This window comes from Pseudophryne corroboree, chromosome 1, assembly GCF_028390025.1.
Source record: "Pseudophryne corroboree isolate aPseCor3 chromosome 1, aPseCor3.hap2, whole genome shotgun sequence".
NCBI classification, from domain to species: Eukaryota; Metazoa; Chordata; class Amphibia; order Anura; family Myobatrachidae; genus Pseudophryne; species Pseudophryne corroboree.
This window is the reverse complement of record NC_086444.1, coordinates 1,045,924,716-1,045,942,787: the sequence shown is the minus strand read 5'-3', so window position 1 is coordinate 1,045,942,787 and position 18,072 is coordinate 1,045,924,716. Positions and strand designations below refer to the sequence as shown.

General features: G+C 45.2%; 1 protein-coding gene across 1 annotated transcript in view; it reads right to left on the bottom strand.

The window, feature by feature from the left end:
• Positions 1–18,072, bottom strand: part of FGL1 (fibrinogen like 1) — a 71,898-nt gene that overhangs the window by 27,699 nt on the left and 26,127 nt on the right. Inside the window, exons 3-4 of the mRNA XM_063950467.1 lie at positions 13,311–13,491; positions 11,083–11,242 (exon numbers count right to left, since the gene is read on the bottom strand). Of these exons, the coding sequence (XP_063806537.1) occupies positions 11,083–11,242; positions 13,311–13,491 (341 nt within the window). The remainder of the gene's footprint in view (positions 1–11,082; positions 11,243–13,310; positions 13,492–18,072) is intronic.

The following is an 18,072-nucleotide window of genomic DNA, read 5'->3' as shown; positions in this document are numbered from 1 at the left end:
GGGCAGTGATTTCAATACCATCATCGACCCACTGTTAGATAGATCCGGCCCTCCTCCTCACGCTTCCATGACAACCCTACTTCGGGCCTCCCGTACTCTCACTGCTACCTTGAAACATCACGGCCTCTGTGACACCTGGCGATCTCAACACCACCACGCTAAAGATTTTACCCATTTCTCGGCTCCGCACCAACACTACTCTAGGATCGATATGATTCATATCTCCTCTACCCTTGTACCACTGATTACTGATGCGGGTATCACGCCACTGACATGGACGGACCATGCTGGGGTTTATCTCCTCATAGATATATACCGCACACCTCATAGGAAATATAAATGGGGTCTTGACGACTCGCTTTTGCAACACCCTTCTGCTCTGGAGGAAATCCGGTTAGCAATTACACACTATTTCTCCGAAAATATGTCTCCTGACATCTCGCTTAGTGTCCTGTGGGAAGCTCACAAGGCCACAATTCGCGGCGCTCTGCTGGCGAAATCGTCGGCAATTAGGAAAAAAGCTGCGCTGGAGATCCGCTCACTCAAATCAGAAATAGCCACCTTACTAACTCGACATAAAGCAACTCCCGACGCTTCTCTGCTCTCTCAGATCGACTCTCTCCGGGGCCAACTTAATACCCTTCTTTCTAACAGTGCAACACATTCTCCGGAAACTCCGGCAACGCTTTTATGTTAAAATGGATAGAATAGACTCCCTACTGGCCAATAAACTACGCCGTAAACAGGCGCTAGGCGCGATAGATAAGTTGTATTCCCCACAGAAGGGAACCTATACATATGACCCTGAGGTGATGACCGAAGATTTCCGATTGTTTTATAGTTCCCTCTATAACCTGTCTGATTCGCCCACTCTGTCTTCTGACGGAGTTGAGGGAGTACACTCATACTTGTCTGATACCCCCCTTCCAGCCCTATCTGACACTCAGTTAGATATCCTTAATAGTCGGATTTCGGATGAGGAGACAATAGCTGATATATGCTCTATGCGTTCGTCAGCCGCTCCGGGACCGGATGGTTTCACAGCCCAATATTATAAACTGTTTGCGAAGGAGCTAGCCCCGCACCTCTCCTCTTTATTCAATGATATTCTTGAGGGAGCCTCCTTTCTGCCGGAGACGACCCGTGCCGATATAGTGGTAATCCCAAAACCTGACAAAGACCCGACTAGTTGCTCAAATTATAGACCAATCTCGCTACTGAATGTCGATCTGAAGATATATGCGAAAATATTAGCCAACCGTTTGGCTCCCCTGCTGCCCGGTTTGGTCCACCCGGACCAGGTCGGATTCATCCCTGGACGCCAAGCGTCAGACAACACTAGAAGGGCCATAGATCTAATCTACTCCATTTAAAAGCGGAAGTCTCCTTCCCTCATTCTGGCTCTTGACGCGGAGAAGGCATTCGACCGCATTTCGTGGTCTTTTGCCTTCGCAGTCCTTGGCAAAATGGGATTCTCTGGTAAATTTTTAGAGGGGATTAAAGCACTCAACCGCTCCCCATCGGCCCAGGTTTTGGTTAACAGTGTTTCACCCACCAGTTTTGGGATTGCCAATGGCACCAGGCAGGGATGCCCACTCTCTCCTTTAATTTTTGCACTAGTCATGGAGCCTCTGGCAGCAAAAAATCGTAATAACACTACTATCCACGGGGTGTCTATGGGCTCATCCGAGCACAAGATTGCGTTATACGCTGATGATCTCCTGATTTCTCTCACAGATCCAGCCCAATCCCTTCCCTCTCTTTTAACTGAGATCCGTTCACATTCTCAGTTTTCCAGTTATAAAATTAACGTTGACAAAACAGAGGTCCTTGACTTTCATATCCCGGCAGCTCTCAAACAAGATTTACAAACTATGCTACCCTGTAACTGGTATAAAATGAAAATCAAGTACCTCGGTACGTACTTGACCCATCATCACCACCAACTTTTCCAAGCAAATTATCCCCGCTTATTGCAGAAAATCAAAGATGATTTGTTGGAGTGGTCCAATTACTTCATCTCATGGATAGGCAGAATAAATTCTGTCAAGATGAGTGTACTCCCCCGACTTCTGTATTTGTTTCAGACTCTCCCGATTTATGTTCCTCCCTATGTTTTTAAGACCTTGCAACGCCAAACGTCCTTTTTTATCTGGAACCGTAACCGCCCTCGCATCAGACTTAAACTACTTCAGCGCCCTTCCAGAGATGGAGGGCTGGGTATCCCAGATTTTAGAAAATACTTCTATGCTGCGCAGCTCTCTCAATATGCACAATGGTGCAATGAGGGCGGGATGGGGAAGTTTTGGGTGAGGATTGAGGCAGAGGAGATGGGTCTGGCCACACTATCCTCCCTAAAATGGCTTCGCCGGAACCAGCGCCCCCGTACGGTACTATCACACCCCTTTGGTATGTCGTTCATTAGCGACATGGGACTTGGCAAATACATGGTTTACTTTGGCCCCACTCCCGTCCCCGCTAATTCCATTATTTCATAATCCAGCCTTCCCCCCGGGAAGGGGGGTATGTTGTATATTAATGACATTACTTCTGATGCTTCCTTCCCTCAATTTGCAGATATCCGCGATAGAACAGTAATCCCTTCTTCGGACTTCTTTCGCTATCTGCAAATTAGACACTTCCACTCCACCATTACATTAGCTGGAAACGCACCAACACTAAGGGCCTCATTTCCGATATTTATGCTTTACTTAGCGACAACTCTACTTCATCCCGGGCCCCTCACGAATTGGCGTGGGAAAAGGAGCTTGGATTCACCATAGACAATGAAGACTGGGTAGATATCTGGGATAATGCAACTTCCAGTTCCATATGTGTTAAAATTAAATAAAATATCTACAAATTGCTCTACCGCTGGTATTATGTCCCTTCCCGCCTACATACTATGTTCCCCGACACCTCGGATAGATGCTGGAGGGGTTGTGCAGACGTAGGCTCGTTTATACACATCTGGTGAACCTGCCCGAAAATTTTTAAAATTTGGGGTGAGCTTATTGCCTTGCTCTCGCGCCTATTTGAAACCTCCATTTCTCCTGACCCCCAATACTTTCTGCTCCCTTTGACTCTCCCTACTCTTAACCGACACCAAGACAAGCTATTCCGACATGTAGTTTCGGCAATGACATGCCAAATAGCCACGGACTGGAAGAGCCCGACTCCCTCCCCAATGCCGGTGATAATCTCCCGAATTTGGTATGTACATAAAATGGAATACATGACCGCTGTTATTCGTAACACCTCTAAACAATTTGATAAAATATGGTCTCCCTGGCTAACCTTACAACAGGCTTCCTCCCCATTTGTAACTTGATACCGTGCATTGCTGCTCCACCAACCTCTTGTCTTTGGAGGCCACCCCTCCACTCCTCTCTACTCCTTTTCTTTCTTTCTGACTAGACTTGCTCTGACTACTTCTATTTTCTCTTAGAGTATTACTTTCTTCTAATCTCTACTACCAACTCTCTTTGATGGACGGCCACTCCGTGGCCGAGAGTAACCCTTTAAATTGCCTTAAATTCCAAAAAAGGATCCAATCTGTTGATGTTACAACTCATTGCAGTTACATCTGTACTTTGCTTACCTACTTTGCCTGGTATGTTTTGTTTCTTTTGTAACAATTTTGTGATCCACCCAATAAAATGTGTTAAAAAATAATAATAATAATGTTTGGCATATGTGTAAGGGACATTATGTGTATAAGGGCATTAATAAAGGTTGGCATAACGTGTAAGGTGCTTTATGTTTATAAGGACATTAATAATGTGTGTCATATGTGTAAGGGGCATTACTGTGTGGTATTATGTGTATAAATGCATTACTAATGTGTGGCATTATGTGTATAAGGTGCTCTACTGTGTGGCGTAACGTATAGAAAGGGCAATACTGTGTGGTCTAATGTGAATAAAGAGTAATATGGTGTGGTGTAATGTGAATAAGGAGCAATTCACTGTGGTGTAATGTGAATAAGGGGAACTACTGCGAGAAGTAACGTATATAAGGTAAAGTGGTACTACTGTGTGATGTAACGTGAATAAGAGACACTATTGTATGAAAAATGTTAATAAAGTTGCACTTCTGTGTTGCCTAATTTGAATTGGGGGTACTATTGTGTGGCCATGGCCCTTCCCAGCAAGAACATGCCCCTTTTTGGGCTGTGCGCCGAATGTGAACACTGTTCCTATTTAAAATAAAGGAGGTAGGAGCATTAAACTGAAGACTACTATGGATGAGGAGTGAGGGTGCTGGGAAAGGGGCGCAGCGTCAGAGGCTGAAATAGTGGCAGTGCCAGGGGGCACCAGCCTAAATCTTGCCTAGGGCATCATACTGGTTAGGGCCGGCTCTGGGAATGGCACAAACACACAAACAGAAATATACGTTATGGTAAGAACTTACCATTGATAACGGTATTTCTCCTAAGTCCACAGGATCCACAGGATAACAATGGGATATGATGTAGCGACAGCAGATTTGCACCAATCGGTCAAAGCTTTCCGGCCTCCCAGCATGCAACAGGCCCGTCCATATATCCCCACCTCCTGGCTCAGGCAAATCAGTTGTATTCCAAAGCTCAAGGCAGGAGCATCATGGATAGCCCTAATCAGGCAATAAGAACACACATGCACACCCGTCCGTACAAGAAGGAAGAGGTTAGTGAGTAAAAGGATCCTCAAATCAGGTGCGTCAGGGTGGGATCTCTGTGGATCCTGTGGACTTAGGAGAAATACCGTTATCAACGGTAAGTTCTTACCATAACGTATATTTCTCCGGCAGGGTCCACAGGTTATCCACAGGATAACAATGGGATTTCCCAAAGCAATTTAGTGGTGGAAACGCTCCTGATTGGACAGGAGAATCCTTCGCCCGAATTCAGCGTCATGAGAAGCAAAGGTATCCATGGCATAATGTCTAATGAATGTGTTAATGGAAGACCATGTGGCTGCCTTACATATCTGTTCTGCTGAAGTACCATGTTGTGCTGCCCATGATGGACCTACCATACGAGTAGAGTGAGCAGAGACATTAGCCAGAACAGAGAGATCAGCTTGAAAATATGCTTCTGAAATCGTCATCTGAAGCCATCTTGCCAGTGTCTGCTTATCAGCAGGCCATCTTCTTTTGTGAAATCCATAGAGAATGAAAAGAGAATCTGTCTTTCTGATGGCACTAGTACGATCCATGTAGATCCTTAATGTATGGACCACGTCCAGCGATGCATCTCCCGCAGAAAGGCCCGGTACCTGGAAAGCCGGGACTACAATTTCTTCATTAAGGTGGAATTTAGACACCACCTTCGGACGACACCCAGATCTAGTTCTGAGAACTGCTTTATCTGGATAAAAAAATCCGAAATACGGAACGACATGATAATGCCACTAAATCTGATTCTCTTCTAGCTGACGCCATAGCCAGTAGAAAGAGAACTTTAGCTGTCAACCATTTAAGATCCACTTTATAAAGTGGTTCAAATGGGGCAATTTGAAGGGCTTTCAGGACTAGACTTAAGTCCCAAGGCACTGTAGGAGGAACAAAAGGATGTTGAATGCCTGAAGGAATGCTAAGACCCTGGAAACTCTGAAAGACTTAGGGTCCATTTTCCGTTCACTGCACCAACGAATATAGATTTGCCATATTCGGTGATAAATGCGAACTGAGGAAGGTTTTGTTGCTCTGAGCATAGTTTGAACTACCTGTTCTGAGAATCCTCTTGACTGCAGGATAGAGGTTTCAAGAGCCACGCCGTCAAAGACAGTCGATCCAGATGTCTGGGATAACAAGGACCCTGTATCAGTAGATCTGGACGTTGAGGGAGCAGAAGTGGAGCATTCAATATCATTCTCCGCAGATCTGTGTACCAATGCCTTCTGGGCCAAGCCGGAGCTATTAGTATCACGGCACCTTTCCCTTGCTTTATCTTTCTCACTACTCTGGGTAATAGGGTGATTGGAGGAAACACATAAGCCAGATGAAAGTCCCATCTCACCGACAGGGCATCCTCAAAGATCGCTCTGGAATCCTTTGTTCTTGACCCGTATGCGAGAACTTTGTTGTTCAGACGGGACGCCATGAGATCTTTCTCTGGCAACCCCCACTTGTCTACTAGAGTCTGGAAGACCTCCTGGTGTAGAGCTCATTCGCTTGCCTGAATGGTGTGTCGACTGAGAAAGTCTGCTTCCCAGTTTAGGACTCCCGGAACGAACACTGCGGACAAGGCTGGATGATGAAGTTCTTCCCACTTTAGTATGTGACTTACCTCCGTCATCGCTTTTTGGCTGCGAGCTCCTCCCTGATGGTTGAGGTACTCTACTGCCGTTGCATTGTCCGAGCAGATCTGGACTGGTTTTCCCCGAAGAATGTCCTTTGCCTGGATCAGTGCCATATATATGGCCCGAAGTTCCAATATATTTATTGGTAGGCAACCTCCTTCCTTGGTCCATTGCCCTTGGAAACACAACCTTCCTGACACTGCTCCCCAGCCCTGGAGACTGGCATCTGTCATCAAAATTTCCCAATCTGATATCAAAAAGGGTCTCCCCTTGTCCCCATGGGATGTCTGTAGCCACCAGGCTAATGACCTTCTTACTTCTATCGTAAGAACCATAGTCTGTATTTTTATCATCTGATGCAACCCATTCCATTTGGCAAGAATCAGACGCTGCAGAGGCCTCAAGTGGAATTGTGCATACTTCACCATGTCGAATGTTGACACCATCAAACCTATCACACGCACTGCTGCGTGAATGGATACCTTTTAACTGTGTAGCAAGGTCTGAATCCTTGACTGAACCTTGGATATCTTGTTCAGAGGTAACATTACTCTCTGAAGACTTGAATCCAGTACAGCCCCAAGTGAGTAATCCGCTGTGACAGAACCAGAGACAATTTTGCCCAATTTATGAGCCACCCATGGTTCTGCAGACACGTTATTGTCTGTTGCAGATGACATAGGAGCAATTTCTGCGACTGTGCCAAAAGATCGTCCAGGTATGGAAAAATCCTTATCCCCTGCTGGTGGATATAAGCTGCCATTACCACCATAATCTTGGTAAATACAGTGGGGGCTGTGGCTAACCCAAAAGGTAGGGCCTGGAACTGAAATGCTGTTGGAGGATAGCGAACCTGAGATAGGACTGATGGGACAGTGCTATAGGAACATGTAGGTAAGCATCCTGTATATCCAGGGATACCATATGATTCCCTGGCTCCATGGCCAAAATGATGGAACGTAAAGTCTCCATGTGAAACCAACATGTCCAAATGTATTTGTTCAGCACTTTGAGATTCAGAATAGGCTGACATGACCCATTTGGCTTCTGAACTAAAAACAGGTTGGCATAAAACCCCTGTCCTCGTTGTGCATGAGGAACTGGAATGACTATTCCTGAGGGAAGCAATTTCTGAACTGCCTCTTGCAAAGCCCTGGCCTTTGTCTCTACCCGAGACGGTCTGGTACAAATAAACCTTCGAGGAGGGTGCTTCTTGAAGGCAAAAGCATAACCTAGAGATACTGCTTACTGCACCCAGGCATCTGTTGTAGACTGATGCCAGATCTGTGCAAACTGAAGAAGTCGGCCCCCCACCCTGGGATCCCCCAGGTGGAGGTCCGCACCTTCAGGCTGATGGCTTATCTGTCTTACCAACCGGTCCTCTGGTAGCCCAATGCTTTTTAGTCTTACCAGACTTGTTGTATTGGGACTGCCTGCTATCACTTTTACCTTTAGCTTTTCCTTGAGACCGAAAGGGCTGAAAATCCAGAACTTTAGGTTTGAAATTAAATGTGGAAGGAAACTTTACTTTCTTGGAGTCTGCTTCTGACTCCAAAATATTTGTCAATTCTTTACCAAAAGGAATATCTCCAGAAAAGGGCAAAGATTCCAAAACCTTCTTAGATTCTGAATCAGCATCCCACATACGTAGCCAAACTGCTCTACGAGCAGCTATTGTTGAAGCTGATGCCCTGGAGGCAATAGTACCATATCCAATGCTGCTTCTTCTTCCTTTTCCATCTAAGCTGAAGCCATGGCTGGCCTTATGACTGCCCCAAACAGGGAAAAAATGGTTTTTAGAAAACCATCCACTCTCCTATCAGTGGCATCATTTAATGATGTTGAAGGCAAAGGTTATGTAGATTTTCATACTAATTGAATTACATGCGTATCTACTTTAGGAGCCACCTCTCTTTTTAAACAATCCCCAGCAGGAAGAGGATAATTGGAATTCCATTTCTTAGGAATTCTAAACTCCTTTTTAGGCGTAGCACAAGCCTCTTCCATGATTTCCGTCAGCTGATCTGACCCTGGAAACTCAGTCTTAACTGTTTTGGGACGTTTAAACACAGGGGCCTTGGTTTTTAACACAGGCTCCGCTGAATCCTTTAAGGATAGAATGGCTTTTATTGCTTTAATTAACTTAGCTATATCCACTGAGCTGAGACCTTCCTCCTCCCCTTCGTATGCCGAAGTAAAATTTATTGAGCTATCATCCTCCGATGAATTTTCATCTGAACCATGTGTAGCCTGTGAGGATGATGATTTACTTACCACCGGCTTATCAGCCTGTTTCTTTTGAGAGGCAGCTGCTGGAAGTGATACACCACAGGTGGGAAGCTGCATGCAAGGGTTAATTGTGTAACCTATCCCCGGTACAGGAGGTGGAGGAATTATCCTTTCAGCTATACTGGATAAAGTCTGTGCAAACATAGCCCAAGGTGGATCAACCTGCACCTGAATCTGCCTTGTATTTTTCAAGAACCCCTGGTGAGAGCTAAAACAATTTGCACACAAACCATCCTGAACCAGAACCAGATCCTGAGAGGATAACACAGCTTTGCAAGACAAACATGATATCAGTGTTGGTGTTGCTGTGAGTGTATCTTCCTCACCTTTGCCACTCTTAGACATGATAAATAATCAACACTTCCACAGTGTACTACACAATTTGTGACTGTAATCACTTTAAGCTTTTTAAAGTGACATACAATCCAACCCTACCCATGCACCAGCATTGAGGATTGAAATAGAACAAAACTGACAGATTATAGTAAAGTCAGCAATCACACTAGGAGTCAGTCACATGTTATACATTAGTACAATAAGCAATATGAGCACATCATCAACTACAACCACATTTCAAGTATGTAGGAGAACATATTACTGAAACATGTTTAAACAGATCTACCGTATTCAGACGCATTGCAAAAGAAACAACAGTAAATGTATACAGACTCATATGCAATAGGCAATAGGCACTTATCTTACTATAAATACATATTCAAAAAGGTAGATAGAGACTTAGTGCTGTATTACCTGTACTCAGGAGAGTGGAATACAGGGAGACTCACCTCGCTTCAATACGTTAGCGAACGCTAAGTGGATCCAGACGTTACTAGTGTACACTACCGCTCCATGGCCCTCATTCCGAGTTGTTCGCTCGTTATTTTCCTTTGCATCGGTGCGATTTTCCGCTAACTGCGCATGCGCAATGTTCGCACTGCGGCTGCGCCAAGTAAATTTGCTAAGAAGTTTGGTATTTTACTCACGGCATTACGAGGCTTTTTCTTCGTTCTGCTGATCGTAGTGTGATTGACAGGAAGTGGGTGTTTCTGGGCGGAAACTGGCCGTTTTATGGGAGTGTGTGAAAAAACGCTGGCGTTTCTGGGAAAAACTCGGGAGTGGCTGTAGAAATGGGGGAGTGTCTGGGCGATCGCTGGGTGTGTTTGTGACGTGAAACCAGGAACGACAAGCACTGAACTGATCGCACTGGAAGAGTAAGTCTCGAGCTACTCAGACACTGCAAAGAAAAATCTTTTCGCAATATTGCGAATACTTCGTTCGCAATTCTGCTAAGCTAAGATTCACTCCCAGAGGGTGGCGGCTTAGCGTGTGCACTGCTGCGAAAAGCAGCTAGCGAGCGAACAACTCGGAATGAGGGCACATGAACCTATAGTGAACACAGACGCTCAATGAACACAGACGCACCAGTCACATGCTGCGACTGGGTCCCCTTCATGTACAGCATCTGAGATGGAAGCCGGAAACAGTTTATGGCGGGAGACTCGGAGGAAACTGGTCATGAACCGGGGGGGGAGGGGTGACCAGGAGAATGTCTGACTCCCCACTGCTGACATCAACCCTAGGGATCGCGGCCTCATACAATTCCTGGATCCTATGATCCCTAAGGCCTAGCGCTGGTGCACACAAGGTGGCAGTCGCGTCGGCGACTGTTTGGTAGTCTCCTCCCAAAACAGTGCGGATGTGTCCGTATTCCCCTTCTAAGCAGAACCGATGCCTTACCTTCTCCCCTTGCTCCGGCCACAGCCTGGTAACGTCTGATGGACCTGCTAGTATATCCGACACAGACGCTCGCTGAAACAGCACTGTACTCGTGGGTAAACGTTGTCGCAACACGGTAGGGAGTTGTTTAAGCAACTCTTTCTAAGGTACATATAAGACGCTGTTAAGAAAGATTGCTCAGAAAAATAGTAAGACTATAAAAATAAAATAAGAAAGCTTAGGCCTACTAAAAACCAGCGACCCTCTGACCATGGTTTGGATCCTGCCGCACCAAATAAAAAACTGATTTGCCTGAGCCAGGAGGCGGGGATATATAGATGGGTCCATTGCATGCTGGGTGGCCGGAAAGCTTTGACCGATTGGTGCAAATCCACTGTCGCTTCATCATATCCCATTGTTATCCTGTAGATAACCTGTGGACCCTGCCGGAGAAAAATATAATATAAATAGAAGCTATCTGACATAATTTCCAGGATGCTTGTAACTTACCAGTCAGTACGGCTGTATGTGATATCAATCAATAAACCAACACCATGTTAGACCACAGAAAAAAACACACATTGGCCCCTCTGCAGGGAAAAAAAACACACATTGGCCCCCACAGGAAAAAAAAACACACTGACCCTCACTCGGAAAACACACACCGTGGAGGTGCTCTCCATATCTCAACAACAACAGCTGTTCTTTACAATCAAATATAGATGATAGAATCCAGTTATAGATGTTATTATATATGGGCTCACTTTGACTTTAATGTCTACTTGCTTTTTACCTGTAGAAATTTTGGCTTCCATCAGAACGTCTCTGGAAGATGGTCCAGCCTCCTCCCTCTGACATGTCACAGTATGCAGAGAATGAAGCATTGCTCTGCAGAGGTCTTATTTTGTATATACCACTCTGTATGTGTCCTTGATTGTAAATTTCACCACAGTCTGCTCAAAAAAAGAAAAAGTGTTTTTTTCATAAAACAATTCTAACCATACAGACATTCCTCTGACACTTGACAATTCAATGCTGTATTTATTATGTGCAAAAATTATAAAAAAATTGTTAGATTATTATATTGTTTTCCTAAACTAGACCTAACTTGATAGTTCAGGTATGTATTGATTTACAAGTGGTGGACTAGCCTATACAAAACAAAACAGCGCATTCATCAGGTGTAGTATTATGGCTACTCTGACCGAAGTGAAAACTAACTACACAGCCTGTCCTACTATGATTGTTGGTGTTAGTGTCTTGGTCCACCAACCACGGTAACATTAATCTGGTGAGTTGGGATATCATTGGAGGCACGGGTTAAGGGAAAATATAATTCACCACCAAGATAAATCTAACTTACCATGATGACTTCTGGAAGAAAACTTGCCATTATGTGATGTGCCTTTAGGCTATAAGTTACTCATAACCTGTCAGTCATTGCCCAGGCCATTCCATTATTATAAATGCTGGTAATACAAGAATTTCTACCATGGTGTTGGTCATGTCTCTACCAAGACTTACAAAGGGGTCCAGGTAGTGGCAGGATCACTGCATGGTAGAAATGTATGTTTTTCCAGGATTTATGTGACAGATGGGGTCTTGCCAATCTCCTGGGGGCATCAACATATCAACATTAATGACAGCTCCCGAACTGCCCATCAGGATGGAGGGACAGGGTCTTCAAATCGGGACTGTCCCATCAAAAGTGGGACATTTGGGAGTATAATTTTGTGACTAGTACTACTATGGTAGTGGTAGCCTGTGGACACATGATCAATAACATAAGCAATGGGATGGTATCGGGATCTTGACACTTGGGATGCCAGCAGTCAGAATACCGACAGCGGCATCCCCACATGCAGGATCCCGACATCTAATAGGAAGCCTAACCATGACCTGGCCAAAAAAATTAAGATTATTTTTCAATTAAATATATAATACGAGAAATCACATCACTTGAGAGCACACGTGCTACCACTAGACAGCTGGAAGTGTGGATGGATCTCCCGTATCATGCCCACTTCCTAGTGAGCAGGATATGGAATGTAATACAAGGAATTGTGGATCTGTGGGTATGGGGCGGGGCCAATATGATGTGATTCAATGATAATTGCATCATATTGGCTATGTCTCCTCTTCTTAGACCTAATGACAGAAAAGGCCTGGGCCCACCCCCTCAGCTGCCTGCTGCAACTCCTCCCCAGGCTTCTCCCAGAGAGGAGTTCACAAGTAGGCAAGTATATACTTAATGTTGGGAAAAGTCATGATTGTTGTAAACCACCACCACTTCCCCAACCCCACACTTTCCCTTGGTTTAACTGGATTGAGAGGCTAGGAAGAGCTTTGGGGAATAAGGGCAGTATTATGAAACTTTGCCTCAGGTATCTAGAAACCTTTCACTGTTCCCTGCCCCCTTTCAGTATGCTGCCCGAGACAAGGTACTCACCTTGCTGCATGGCTGGAACAGACCTGCATTTAATGATATGCTTTACTTTGAAGAAAAAGCACAGTTTTCAATGTAAGACATATATTGGTTCATTTATTGGTTAATACAAATCTTGGGAAAAGGAATGGACGATATATTGTTTGCGGATTTGTGGGTGTGTATACACGATATGTCTGTGAACAATGTCATTAGGACATATCATATCGGTCCTGCAGCACAGCCAAAGGTCGATATATCTGCAGATATTGGCGCATTTGGCTGTGTGTACGGACAATCCGCCGACCACTGCAGGGACTGCCAATTACTGACCTCTCAACTGGGCGGTCAAATTCAAATGCCTGCCGAGTTGTGATGTCAGCACAGACAGACTGAGCAGCCGATCGGTACATGTGTATGCTTACCTGAATCGGCTGCTTAGTCGGCGCGACAGAGGGTCGGCAGATACTGTAGATCTGCCAGGTGTTTACCCAGCCTTAGTTGCAGCTTAAAGATCAACTGACAATCATGTGTATTCTTAATGACTGGGGAACAATTGCTTTATTAACATTAAATAAAGTAGAAGAAAATCTGACCTGCATAGGTTCTTCTATCTGGAAGATCGATAACTACAATCTCATCTCCTCGGTCCATGAGCTGAAGCTCCTTTTCTTGTAACAGATTCTCAATTTTTATTTGCTGCAGTTTTGTTTGGTGCTCAAGAAGTCTGACTTGGGCCTTCAGCCTCAGCTGTTCTTGAAGACAGGCGTCCAAAGCCTTCAATAACAAGGTAAGTGCTTATGCCTCATACACTCTCATTTAAGTATTACACTACATTCAAAATAATATATTACTGTAAAAAATGGAACTAATTGTAAGGTTTAATCAGTATTTGACTGCAGTTTCTTACTTATAGGGGGCAATTCAGTTAGCTGTGAGGGGGCGAATTGCCGTTGTGACCGGGGGTAACGTGGACGGAGTAAGTGGATCTCATTCTCAGGGTGCCAGGGCCAGGTGGGGGTGTCATCTGGGGCACATAGTTTTGTCCTTTGTAGTTGTTAATAACCACTGTGGAAGGGAATTATTGTAGTTCTTACCAATCAGAACACTTCTTGCTGATATGATTATGTCATGTGACTGCTGCAGTGACATTGACAGCACAGAAAATCAGATATTTCAAAAGTTTAATGTGGGGACTGATCTGGTGTGCAGTGGGGGCATGTTAGTGTGCAGTGTGGGCATGTTGGAGTGCAGAGGGGAGTCATGTTGTGCAGGGGGAGTAATGCTGTGGCGCAGGGGGGTGGTTATGTTCCTGTGCAGTGTGTGGTCAGACTCATGTTGTTGTGCAGGGAGAGTATAGTGTGCCGGGGAGAATATGTGAATTGCATGTTGGTGTGCAAGGGGTGCATGCTGATATGTTGAGTGGTATGTGTGCAGGGGGGGAGCAAGTTGAAAAATATGTAAGAAAAGCTGGTACCACTAAGGGTCACTAATTTTACCCACCACAAAATGGAAGGCAAGGTGTGTGCGTTAGCGGGGGGGGGGCGGCGGCGAGGGGGGGCATACACTTGCTCCAGGCACTATGGCTCCACACTTAGCTCTGGTTGTAGTCAATGGCGTGGAAATGCCGGCTACAGTACCGCCACTCGCACTCTTCACAGGTCGTTCTCACACTATACTCGCTGATCTTTGTTTGGAGCACTGTGGGGCTGCAACAAAATTTAGGGAGTTCAGAGCTGCCGTAAGTGTGGCATTAAACTGGACTCGCGGTGTGAGATAATTGACCCCGAGTGCATCTGCATCTCTCTTCCCCCAGCATAGTATTAGAATCCTCAGCATGATAGCACCTCTTGATATCTTTAGTAATAGGGTGTGCAGTCCGGCCCACCCCCCTACCATTTTTACTCTATATTTGTGTATCTATTGTACAATGGAAGGCAAGGCTTCCTTCCTCTGGTATTGGCACCCCTCCCATTTACCCTCAGGTGTATTAATTAGCAAGGTGCCTGCATTTCAGATCACACATTGATAAGGCCCTATTTAGAGGTAAGTCCTGAATAAATTTATATAATATGATAGTATTAGGAATGTTAGGGACCCATGTGATGAAGTCACCTGGTCGCGGTACATGGGATCGCATATTTGATCAAATGTGTGCTAAGAACTTCAATTATACTCCATGTTAATTGTGAGGGTTTATTTAAATTATTCTTACTATTAGTGTTCTTAGTGCTAGGAATGTGCATCCAGCATAGTATTAGAAGCCTCAGCATGATAGCACCTCTTAATAGCTTTAGTAATAGGGTGTACAGTCCAGGCCCTCCCCTTTTTCCTTATTAATGAACATGCCAAGTGGCTTCACCCATTTGCCTTGACAAACTTTGCTAAAAGATACCTGAGAGTAAGAGGGTGAAGGTACTTGTGCATCCAGCATAGTATTAGAAGCCTCAGCATGATAGCACCTCTTAATAGCTTTAGTAATAGGGTGTACAGTCCAGGCCCTCCCCTTTTTCCTTATTAATGAACATGCCAAGTGGCTTCACCCATTTGCCTTGACAAACTTTGCTAAAAGATACCTGAGAGTAAGAGGGTGAAGGTACTTGTATGAGAAGAAGTAAGAACTAGGGGCCCGATTCAGACCCGATCACTGCAATGGCAGCGATCGCAGCCTGAAGACAATTGTGTTGTGTGCATGCGCAGCAGGTACACTGCATGTGCACTGCATATGCACACAACACCATTGACAGTCAGAGTCAGTAGCAGGGCAGCAGGGGGAGTTTGAACGCCATTGGGGGAGGTGTGGTCTGCACAATACAGGCGTGTCTGGACCAGTGCTGGGGCGGGCCGCGGCGGCTGCATGTTGACATTCGCAGCCGCTGTAACCCAAAACATGGCAGGTAGCCGCCTGTCTCCACAGCTAGTCTGCGTAGGCAGGGAGCTACATGCCGGGTGTGAAAGCATCGCCGCCATGCACATACCCTGCAACATGACCCGCCCCACTAGGTACAAAATGTTCTGTTTCTGGACTTCTCTCTTCATTTATTATTTCCATCACCTGTGAAGAAACAGCTTTCTTATCATTTAACTAGTTCAACACAGGTGATGGAAATCATAACTTAAGAGGGAAGTCCAGAAACAGAGCATTTTGTACCTAGTGGGGCGGGTCATGTTGGAGGGTCTGCATGCAATGCTTATGAACCTCTGCGGGGAGGAAGGGGGTAGGGCTTGACATGCAGAGCGGACAAGCCCTGTGCTGGGCTTCCCCCAGCATGTCAGAGATTGTGATCATAGACGTGCTATATTTAGCACATCTACAGTCATCTCTGAATCACCCCCTAGGCATTACTGCAAATTAACTTGAACCCAGACTTAAGAATATTACATAATGTAACTGATTCTGAGCAATATACAATGCTGATTGTGACATGCAAACCATAAAATGCAATTTTCCTATGTCTAACCTATCAATGTACTCTATATGGACAGAAGTATTCAGATGCCTGACCATTACACCAACAGGGACTGTAATGATATTGTATTTAAATACATATACTTTTATATAGAGTTGGTCCCCCTTTTGCAGCTATAACAGCTTCCACACTTCTTGGAAGGCTTTCCACAATATTTTGGAGTGTTCCTGTGGGACTTTGTGCCCATTCATTCTGTAGAGCATTCATGAGGTCAGGCACTGATGTTGGACGAGAAGGCCTAGCTCGCAATCTCAGTTTCAATTCATCACAAAGTTGCTCGATGGGGTTGAGGTCAGGGCTGTGTGCTGGCCAGTCAAGTTCTTCCACACCGAACTCATCAAACCATGTCTTTATAGTCCTTGCTTTTTGCACTGGGGCACGGTCATGTTGGAAAAGAAAAGGGCCTTTCCTAAACTGTTGTCACAAAGTTGGAAGTATAGCATTGTCCAAAATGTCTTGGTATGCTAAAACATTAAGATTGCCCTGAAAAACAGCGCCATACCATTATCAGTCCTCCACCAAGATTTACAGTTGGCATAATGCAGTCATGCAGGTAATGTATTCCTGGCATCCGCCAAACACAGACATGCCCATCTGACTGCCAAACAGAGAAGCGCGATTCGTCACTTCACAGCACACGTTTCCACTTCCACGCTTCACACCACTCCATCCGACGCTTGGCATTGGACTTGGTAGGTCATTCCGAGTTGGTCGCTTGCTGCCGATTTTCGCAAGGTGATTGACAGAAAGAGGGCGTTTATGGGTGTCAACTGACCGTTTTCTGGGAGTGTTTGGGAAAACGCAGGCGTGTCCAGGCATTTGCAGGGCGGGTGTCTGACATCAATTTTGGCACCAAAAATACTGAAGTGATTGCAAGGCCTGAGTAAGCCCAGAGCTACTCTGAAACTGCATAAAATGTTTTTGCTGCGCTCGGCTGCAAAGGCGTTCGCACACTTGGAAAGTGAAAATACACTCCCCCGTGGGTGGCGACTATGCGTTTGCATGGCTGCTAAAAGTAGCTAGCGAGCGATCAAATCGGAATGACCCCCTTGGTGATGTGAGGCTTGCATGCAGCTGCTCGGCCATGTAAACCCATTCCATTAAGCTTCCGTCGCACAGTTTTTGTGCTTACATTAAAGCCAGTAGAAGTTTGGAACTCTAGCTATGGAATTAGCAGAGCATGGCAACTGTTACACACCATGCACCTTAGCAGTGACCCCACTCTGTGCTTTTCCGTGATCTTCCGCTATGTTATTGAGTTGCTGTTGTTCCTAAATGTTTCCACTTTCTAATAATGGGGCATATGTATTAACCAGGGCCGTCTTTTCATATGGGCTCAATGGGCTCTTACCCAAGGGCCCTAGGCTGAGAGCTGAGGGTCCCCTCTTTCCAGGGGTACCAGATTTTTGAAAATCGGCCCTGGGGAACTGGAGATATCTGACTTGAAAGCCGTGGTCCCCATCCAAGCCTGTTAATTGCTCTTCCCAGACAGATATCTCGGGGTTCTGTCTGGCTTAGAATTTTTCTGAGGGTATACACCAAAAGCTGGGACTCTCCCCTTTTGGTGGACATTGGCAGCTTGTCTCTACTATGCCCAGAACCAGGGATATCAGCCTTCAAGCAGCCAGTCCCCATATACGTGATACAACACACTTTTTGCAACTTATTCAAAATGTCAAGTGGCAATCAACATATGCCTTTCTGACACTAGATGTACAAAGTCTATATACAAACATTCCTCATTCATTGGGTCTGCAAGCAGTTAAAAAAAGACTTATTGCAGATGGTGACCTCACGGAGAGACACAGGGATTTTCTGTTGGATTCTATCTCATTCATTCTTCAGCACAATTTTTTTTCTTTTTTCGGACACATTTTATTTACAAGTC